At 38.4% G+C, this 9,859-nt stretch overlaps 1 protein-coding gene across 1 annotated transcript; it reads right to left on the bottom strand.

Moving 5' to 3' along the window:
- hibadhb (3-hydroxyisobutyrate dehydrogenase b) lies at positions 1 to 9,458 on the bottom strand. Its single transcript, XM_030395077.1, has 8 exons — positions 9,320 to 9,458; positions 6,854 to 7,014; positions 6,650 to 6,759; positions 6,444 to 6,565; positions 1,876 to 2,009; positions 1,635 to 1,711; positions 1,383 to 1,539; positions 1 to 721 (listed from the first exon to the last, which is right to left on the bottom strand). Exons 1-8 carry the CDS (start codon positions 9,387 to 9,389, stop codon positions 560 to 562), a joined length of 993 nt encoding a protein of 330 aa, XP_030250937.1. The 5' UTR covers positions 9,390 to 9,458; the 3' UTR covers positions 1 to 559.
- Between the last annotated feature and the right edge of the window lie 401 nt (positions 9,459 to 9,859).

Raw genomic sequence — 9,859 nt, 5'->3', positions numbered from 1 at the left:
TGACATCACAATTTGTTTTTATTTCCTAACAGGATATGAAATGACACTTCAATCCCAAAGTAACATTTCCATTATCAATTGAAATACCCCCCATGAACAGAAAAAACAGCAACATAAAGAAATGATCACAAACAAATATAACATAAATATGTGGAGACTGAAAGGTGTTTGTAGCCGTTCAGTCTTGACAGAGTTCATGAGTTGACCTCTCAACACCACAGATGCCTCAGAACCTCTTCCACTTTTAAGTGTAAAAATCTGCAGAGTGGTCTGCTGAGAGACAGTCTGCTGATCTCTGTTCATCCGACAATTCACTTACTTCTAAAAATTAAAAAGGAGTGTTGCATTTTATAAAGGCTACATCACACAGATAACATGATTTCCAATAGGAGAGAAGTGCGCACATGATCTTTCACGCAGAGCTCAGTTGGCTTCATGTCTTTCACACCTTTGAAAAAACAAGAAACAGTCCTCAGGGCCAGATGCCCCCCAACTACTCTATGTTAGTCCTGTGCAGGGCCAGGAACTGGCAAGGCTGTGGACGGGGTGGGGGCTGACATTACTGCTGGCCCTCCTCCTCACGCAGAAACTGGAACACTGAGGAGAAATCTTTATTGGCGTAACCACGAGCGCACATCATACGATATATCTGATGGGCTAAGGAGCCGAGAGGGACAGGAGTCTTTGTGTTGGTGGCTGTGTTCTGTGCGAGGCCGAGGTCCTGAAAAAAGAAAAGCAAACGTTACGTTGGAAAAACCACCGGAGCTGAAAATTGAACTCTTAAACCAAAACCACCAGTCCACACACCACAGAGAATTTTTCTTTATGTTGTAATAATATGGGTTTGATTCCCTTTTAAGAGGGATGCAAACTACAGCTCACTGCATCAATTTAAGTGGTGCGACTGAAGCCAGAATTCTTATTTTTTCCAGCATCGTCACTTAAGTTTGTGTCACATGCACGACATACGACTCAGAAAAGAGTCGCTGACTAAAATATCATACGTCCGAGATGTACATACAGAAAAATCTTCATTCATGCAAAAAAAAAGTGGCAAATGTTCGACATTCTTGTTTGAAAAGTGATTGAAACAGTTAATCAATTTTTTTTTTCAAGTAGTTGCAATCAATTTTCTCTGAATTAATCATTGCCGCTCCATATGAATAAGAAAAGTTAACATGAGAACATTTTTGTATACTTTTACTTCTAAAACTATCAGGCTGATAGGAACACATCTCTCCACACCAATAACAGGAAACCTGATTCTGACAGCCTTAAAATCTGCTTCATTTCTTTATATTTGTGATGACAAGGGCAACATGTAAAACTAAATCCTGATTGCAGGCCCAGGAAACGGAGTACAATGAGGTCATCAAACTAACCTTAGCCATCAGCTGGGTGCCGAACCCTCCCTGGTAGTTGTTCCCAGAGGGGACTCCCTCCATGACTCCCGGCACAGGGTTGTAGGTGTCACTGGACCAGCATCGACCTGAACTCATGTTCAGGATCTTGGCCAACAGTTTGGGATCAAGACCGAGTCTGTGAGGGAAGACAAATTCCATGTTAATGACCAAGTGTATTATTTTTTCCTTTGATTTAGAAAAGACTGCATATGCTGTTATTTGAGTTTTCACCTAATTCCCAAGTTCATTGTCTCTGAAGTCCCGATCATTCCAATAGCTAGAAGCATGTTGTTACAGATTTTAGCTGCCTGCAACAAAATGATATTAGCATTCAATCACCTGAACACCATTTTAATGACTAATCTTATTACTTAAAATGTTATCTCAAAAAAAAAAATAGTAAAAAGTACTTTATGTGAATGACAAAGGCATCATGAGAGTCTCAGAAAAATATGTCAAACATGTGTCATACCTGTCCAGTTCCAACCTGACCACAGTACACCACATTGGCTCCCATGCAGCTGAGAAGTTCTTTGGCTGCAGTAAATTCCTCCTCTGCCCCTCCAACCATAAAAGTCAGTTTAGCCGAACTGGCAGCACCCACACCTTGGAATGAGAAGTCGTGCTTAGAAACACTGAACGGCATGCTAGCAAGCACAGATGGTTGGTATATAGTGACTTTACAAAAGTTTCATCCACTGAAGATGAGTGGAAAAAAAAGGCAAAATGAAGGCAAGTAATAAAACAAGCTCATTCGTAGCTACAAGTAATGACTGTTAATCACAGCTGTTGTCTGAAAGTAGCAGCTACCATCCTTAACGATGCGACTTTGACAAAGTGTGGAAACACATGTGGATTTTTTTCCATGTAGAAAAACGAAAACTTTGTAGTTCAGATCATATCCTTTTAGAGCTCCAGAAACCGCATTAAAAAAGGTCCATCAAACTTTCCAAAGACGCCGAGTGTTTTGTGGCCTGATAACAGCCACATGGGTCCATATATTTTTTCTCACTACCCTTCATTATCCTGATTGACAAAACTGTCCCGGGAACATCGAGGTGACGTGCAAGCAGAACTTTTCCAGTGAGATGCTTAAATACATTTAAATGTCTTTGCTTGCTTGTTACTCAAGTCTTTGCGGACAATTCTGTTCTATACTATCAATAAAACAAAAAAGAAAAACGTCAAAAGATCAATAATATGACTAACATGTTCAGTATGTTACCTGAGCATAATCCAAAATAAGTTAGTACATTTTTGGACATGTCAAGTTGACATTTAATGCTCTTCGAGAGTGGAAAATATGTTTCCTTCAGCAGTCTTAAACTACAGGGACGAACTCACTGTACATTTAAGGAAATTATCCTGATAGAGTGTGCAGCAGGGATCAAAACAGAATTCCAGTTTGACGAAAAGTAATTAAAATAAGACAACAGTATTGCATGCAAGGTTAAAGTCAATGTATAAAATAAGCTAGTACAAAAAAAGTGAAGTAAAGATGATGTAAAATAAATATTGAACAATCACAGACATTAAGGGATTAAAATCAAGTACCGTATTTTCCAGACTATAAGTCGCACTTTTTTTCATAGTTTGGCTGGTCCTGCGACTTATAGTCGGGAGCGACCTATAGTCTGGAAAATACGGTATTTGAAAACAAGTCTTTTAGAAAGAAAATAGACAATAAATCAGTCAAAGCTTTGGGACTCTGTTGGAAGTCAGCCTTTGTCCAAATTTAGAAACAGCTGTTTCTGAATCTATTTTGAACATTTGACGGTGCGTTCAGGTTCACATGGGGTTAAACTCAGGTATACAATAACCAGGTGGAAGCCACATGGGTGCAAAGAAATTAACCAACATAGTCTTGTAATTAATCCTAAAGTTTACAGGAAGCCAATGGAGAGAGGCCAAGGTGGGTGTAATAAGTTTCCTCCTTCCTCGTCCTCATGAGCAGTCTGCCAGCAGCAGTTTGTTCTAGCTAGAATGACTGTGCTGCTGAAGACAAGTAGGAGTTAACAGACATGCCAAGAAATAGCAAAAGGGGGTTATAGTTTCAAAATTCATATGAATTAGCTGTGCTAAAAAAATTATTACCACAATTATTGAGATGTAAAAAGCTAGATTTAACCGCTGACAGCAAAAGTGACACAGGGCTTTCTGACATTCACAGTGATATTTCAAAGATATTGTATGATCAGCTGCTTTAGTAACTTTAACTTTCTCCCCTTGTTAAGAGGTTTTTTTTCTGAACATGTCAAGTTTTTCCTCTTCCTTGAGGGTTTAAGGACGGATACAAATAAAATCGATTTGACTTGTGAGAACAGTCAAGTTGTTATCATGAACAACACTGAAAACTGAAAGTGAATAACTTGTTAAAGGAGGTGGAAAAAATACATTTGAGGTTGAATAGTTAAAGTAATCAGCTACATCTGCAGGAAAGTAACTTCATAATATTGAAATTCTGATTAAGAATCTAGTATTTAATTTCTAGAGCTACTGAAAAGCAAAACAAAGTTCCCTGACAGGAAAAAACCAAACAGACCTGTTCAACACATAAAGTCTGATGTTCAAAACAAGAAAAAAAGCTGTATTTCTCTCTTTTTAACATGGCCTTTGGTTAAAATACCACAACAGGTTTGTGGAAGCATTCCTCTAACTGTGAAAAACTCTTGACACTTTTAAAAGTGAGAAAGGAGACTCGAAACTCGAGTGCTGTTTACAATTACAACCCTGATTCTTTCTGAAGCATTTCAAAGAAGAAAAAAAAAACTTGACTAAACAAATTAACAAGCTGACACTTTTGTTATTTCAGGAAGGTCTACTAGAAAAATGCGTGGTGACTACTGTCAAAGATCATCTGTCTCCATTTCAGTTATTTCAGACGTCTACTCCAGCCTCTGATAGAGTAACCATTCTACTCCAAGGAGAAATGAAAGATAGCAGTTATTTCATCTGGTCCTTAACATTTTTTTTTTTTAACCAGGAAGAAACAACTATCAAACACATGCTGACTCAATTACGTGCTCACCACCATGTGTGCTTTTAAGTTAAAACTTTAACTACGCTGGATTAAACAGTCACTAGCATGCCACTGTAATTTGATTTCCGTCTGACCACTGGAGATGTTCAAAAAGTTTAATTCAGGAGCTGATTGATGAGATGTATCAAAGTATGACATACGCTTCAGTTCGCACTAGTTAAAACTACCACCACACACATGCACACAAGTTCAAGGCAGAAAGCAGGACAACTTTAATCCATGTGCACTACCACAGGACGGAAGCGTATAAATCATTACTAATCTTTAGGGCCAGGCTGTAAAATGGACCCAAATCAATTCAAAGAAAGTGGCTGTCCTGACGTTGACGAGGCCAAGTTCAAACAAACTGTGTTTCTGCCTGGACCCCCAGGAAAGTCAGAGAGCACATATTTTTAAGTTAGGAACATTTGTGCAGTCAGACGCTGCTCCTCCTTCTCCTCTTGTCCCTTAGATGGATGCTGTCGGTGCTGTTTATCAACCGTAAATGAAGCAAAAGGCGGCTTAAGTGCCAACACTAGATTTGCCACCTAAAACAAGTGTTGAAATGTCTATTTAAAGTTCATCAAGTTGACAACATTAAAGCAGCTTGTGAATTTAGTTAACATGATGCCCCTAGAGTTGGAGTCCCTTCCCTGTACTCTACAATACTGTTTAGGTTCAGGTTATTAGGATCCCCATTAGCTACTGCATTGCAGGAGCTAAACTCACTGTATATACTGTAATACACTTCAGAAACCCAGAGTTAAAACTTAACATAAACTAATCAAAACTACAGAAAATAATTGTTATTTTTTTTGATAACTAATTGATCATTTAATTCATTCTGAGTCACTTCTTAAAATACACTTGTATGAAGCTGCTTTTAACCCCAGAATTAGACAGTTTGAGCTTTGTTGTATGTGTCTTTGTTGTCGTTTTGCATACTTTTGTATTGTTAATGTATTAACACAATTGTCCTCCACAATACTTGTTTTCCTAGATATGTTGTTTGCCCCTCTGTCAAGCACTTTGTAATGCTTGCTAACTTAAACTTTAAAAAAAGGTGCTATATAAATAAAGTTCTTGTTAACTTAATATCTTAACTAAGTTAAGTTAAGATAGTTTTGGACTGTGACAAAAACAAGATGTCAACTAGTGATGTTTTTTGTTCCAACCCAGATTCCCAAAAAGTTGAGATGCTGTGTAATACATCAATAATAAAAGAATGTAATCCATGCAAATAAACTGACAAACCAACAATGGTTTTAGCAAGTGTTTCCAAGCTTCCAAGTAATATACTTTAAGCATTGTGCTTCATAAAGTGGTGAACCGCATCCAATCCTTGCTTGTGATTACCCAGTCATGATACTATCAACTGTTACCAATGACCCCGTTTACCTGTGGACTGTTCCAAACAGGTGTTTGCGCTTTCAACAACTTTTCAGGTATTTTGCTGTCCTTACCTCATATGATGAGGTAGCACATTCAATACAGTTTCTTTCTACACACTTTTCAGTTGAGTGCAAGTCAAAATAGGTTAGCAAATGATCACATTCTGATTCATTCGTGTTTGACAGCTTTTTAACTTTTTGGGAATTTGGGTTGTATTTAGCAAACATACAACAAACAACTGATCAAGAAAATAAACAGTCAACTAACAATCAGTTGCCTTGCTTGCTAGACTGGTTTGAACTACAATTGTATCTGAATAACAAAGTATATTAAGATTTTAAAACATTAGGTACATATTTTCTAGAATTTTTTTTTTATTTAGTTGCCGGTATATCGAAATCCTGAGGTTGGTGACAACATATTATAAATACCTGTCAGTTTAATATTACAACAGTTCACAGCTCCACCGCAGCCGCCAAAATGGCCTCAAACTGGCTAAACAAAAACCAAACATTACAACCTGTGAGAGTTTAGCAGAGGGCTTGCATTTGGTATAACTAGGTGAAGGTTAAAAACTGACATTAGAGAGCAATATGTAACCTATACTTGATCAAAAATGTAAAATGTACCTCCTGATACAGGTGCATCCATAAAAACTGCCCCCATCTTCTCGGCAGCGGCGGCCATTTCTTTTGAGACAGCTGGGTCAATGGTGCTGGAGTCAATGAGTAGGGAGCCTTTCTTCACCTTTCTGTTGAGACAAGTTAACACTTGAGAATTTGTCTTAAATCCATGAGGTTATTATGTACGTATTGAAGGAAAAACCACAGCGTACTTGAGAATGCCGTTGGGTCCAGTGTACACTTCTATGACATTGGGACTAGAGGGGAGCATGGTGATAATACGGTCAGCCTTGTCTGCTACCTCAGCAGGATTATCCACAATCTGCGAAAAGACAGGATCGTGAGGTAAAAAGAGAACCAACAGATGGAAACTGTTTAAGTAATTAAAAAGGTTATTGTACATTCTACACTCTCACCTGAGCACCCAGCTCTTGCACTTCTTTGCAGGACTCCGGGAACACATCTGTAGCTATAACTGGGTATCCGTGCTGCAGCAAGTTCTTTGCCATTGGGTTTCCCATATTGCCCAGACCAACAAACCCCACCGGTGTCTTCGAGGCCATAGACCTTGTGGAGACTACAACAAAAAAGCCAAATGTATCAATGATAAGACACAGTATCTTTATAACATGTTCAAAAAGAAAAAATATGTTTGCTTGTCATTAGGCAAGACTTCCCTTTTTCCTTAAGAGTCTTTATGTAATATCTTAGGTACATTTGATTTACATCAAAAAATCTAAGGGCAGGGGTACTTCCTGTTTGTATGAGGTGTTCTTTGGATATGGATACATGTAGACTTAAAAATCACAGGAAACTGCTTAGGCACTGTTTTTAGACAATAAAAACGCCTTCTTTTTTTGATTGCCTGATGAGCTGTTGGAGTTTTCTTGTGATTTCTACATTTTATTTAGAGTTGGGCTGAGCCGATCCAACACCTGTATATAGTACTGATACTGACATAATTCAGATCAGACTGAGGTCATTGGTTGATTGACAATTTTTCATTGCACTCATTGAAATTCTCTTATTACTTTTGACCTCATGTTTAGAAATCTACTCGCTAGTAGTTGATAAAGCGTTGCCCACACTTGATCTGATCACATTTCAAAGGATTAAAAGGGGATTGCCATGACGATTTGCCATTATACTCCTATTTGTAAGTAAAGTCTACGGTTCAAATAGTATAGCTTTGGAATGTAATGAAATGTAATACATTTCATCAGCGCAGTGCGGTTTACTACAACCTCATGTAACCGCAGATGCAATACCAAGTATGATATTGAAGAAAAAAAAAAAAAGAGCTTCAGCATCAGTATCTGCAAATGTCCAAATACAAGTATTGAATTCAGATCAGAACAGAGAAGAAGGTGGACTGGCATATTTCTATTTCTAATAATTCAATTTAGTGCCCGACTGATATATTGATTAGTTGATATTATTGGCCAATAGACCTTTATTTTTTTTTTATATATATTATTTTAATCCCAAATTGGGAAATCCTTTTTTCCCACTCACATTACACACAGGCGCGCACACACATGCAGTGTAGAGGAGATGAGCGAAGGGGCAGCCACACATGCCACAGCGCCCAATGAGCAGTGTTAGGGGTCGGTGCCTTGCTCAAGGGAACCTCGGCAATGCCCAGGATGTGAACCAGCACTCTCCAACTGCCAGTCCACATCATTCTTTTTTTCTTTTTTTTTTTTTGGTCCAGGTGGGACTTGAAGGTCGCTGGTTCAAGTCCCACCTGGACCAATAAAAAAAAAGAATGGCCAAGCCAAGTCCCTACGGACTGGGCTATTGCTGCCCCATATCTGTGATATGGATGATATGGATCACAGATATATTGCCATCAAAGAAGATATTGTCAATATACATATAAACATTTAGGTTTAAGAACAGAGTACAGAAAACCATGCTTGGGCTGATTTCAAGTTAAGTTTACTGTTTCAGTTCAGGGAAGTTTGAAGTGAAAGCAAAATGTCCTGCCTCCAATACATATTTTTGTCATGTATGATAACCACATCTGAAGGATCGCTGCGAAAAGTGTCCGTCCATCCGCCTATATATGGATATCAGAATATTTTATGGAGTGCCAGGTTCAACATTCATCGTGTGTAATTCCAACACAATCGCCCTTCAACTGCCAAAGTCACCTTATCCAACCGTACAAATCAATATTTACTTAACTATTTCCTGAATCTGATAATTGAACATTGTTTCAAAAGGCAAACATGCTTATTTCATTGTACTTTTAAAAACAATAAGTCAAATAAGTAACTTTTACCCCTTGTGGTTTATCTTCACGTTATAAACAAAGATTTCCTGTGAGGTTGTTCAAATTCCATTTTACCCACATAGTAAATAAAAAGGGAAACAAAGAGATGCATAAATATGTTTTCTCTTAAAAAAATATGATGCTAAAGTAAAAGAAGCTCAAAGCTGTCCTGTTAAAGAGCCACCTCCCTCTCCCTATGAAGGGTCTGACTTGACAAAGAGCCACGGTGACTGTCATTACATAATGTGCCTTAAATATAAAGTCAGGACACAGGAGGACAAAGGAGCGTATGCTGACATTTTCCACCCTTTAGCATTTTGAAACATAGCAGTCGAAACACACTTGCTGTTAGCACACAGCTCTGGCCACCGACCTGGCACGCAAACAACATGTAATTTTAACAGAAAAACTCCTGAACCAGTGGGCTGTGAGCTGCAACTGCTCAACTCGGTCCAGCGAAAATTTAACTCAAACTTCTCTCCCAACATTTCGAGCAAAAGTAGTGTTTTCAGGCCACAAACAGCTCTTAAGTGACAACTTGAGCTGCTGAACGAAGCGCAGCGACGTGCACAATGCGTCTACAAGCTCAGTTTGTTCTGCTTACCAAATGCAAAGTCTGCATGCTTGCAACATCTTCCCACTAGGTACCGAGACCCTCTCAACACAGCGGCCATGCTTCTTTCCTCTTGACCTTACGTCTGACGTCTTCGCACGTACATTAATGACGGACCGTCCCAACAATCAAATAACAGATCTGCTCAGCACGGCCTCCCAGCTCAGCCAATGAGCTGAGGGGGCGGGCCTGAAATGTATGCGCTCTCATACTAACATAGATTGACTATAATGTGTATATTTATAACTTTACACTGGATATGAATCTCGAAAGCGGACTAAAAGATGTCCTAGTGTTTCTAGCAGGAATCTCTTCTTTATATCCAGTTTGGTGAGATAAGTAGCACTGAAAGTATTAAAACTAAACTACTTAACATTTATATATGCTCTCATTTAATCATTATTACGGACACCTTAATGTGTGAAGATTTGATTGTTGTAGTTGGACAAGGTGGAGCTTCTTTTAAAGATATGCTAGTACTTTAGTCCATGAAAATGCAGTTTATTTTATGATGAAATTCACATTTTCATG

This window comes from Sparus aurata, chromosome 17 (genome assembly GCF_900880675.1).
Source record: "Sparus aurata chromosome 17, fSpaAur1.1, whole genome shotgun sequence".
Classification (NCBI taxonomy): domain Eukaryota; kingdom Metazoa; phylum Chordata; class Actinopteri; order Spariformes; family Sparidae; genus Sparus; species Sparus aurata.
Note: the sequence above shows the minus strand (reverse complement) of the source record. Positions and strands in the feature narration are given on the sequence as shown.

Coding starts and splice junctions, on each gene's coding strand:
- hibadhb (XM_030395077.1), bottom strand. CDS start 9,389: ATGGCCGCTGTGTTGAGAGGGTCTCGGTACCTAGTGGGAAGATGTTGC. Junction 6,760..6,853: donor TGCAAGAGCTGGGTGCTCAG/GTGAGAGTGTAG, acceptor GTCTTTTCGCAG/ATTGTGGATAATCCTGCTGA. Junction 722..1,382: donor GCACCCAGCTGATGGCTAAG/GTTAGTTTGATG, acceptor TTCTTTTTTCAG/GACCTCGGCCTCGCACAGAA.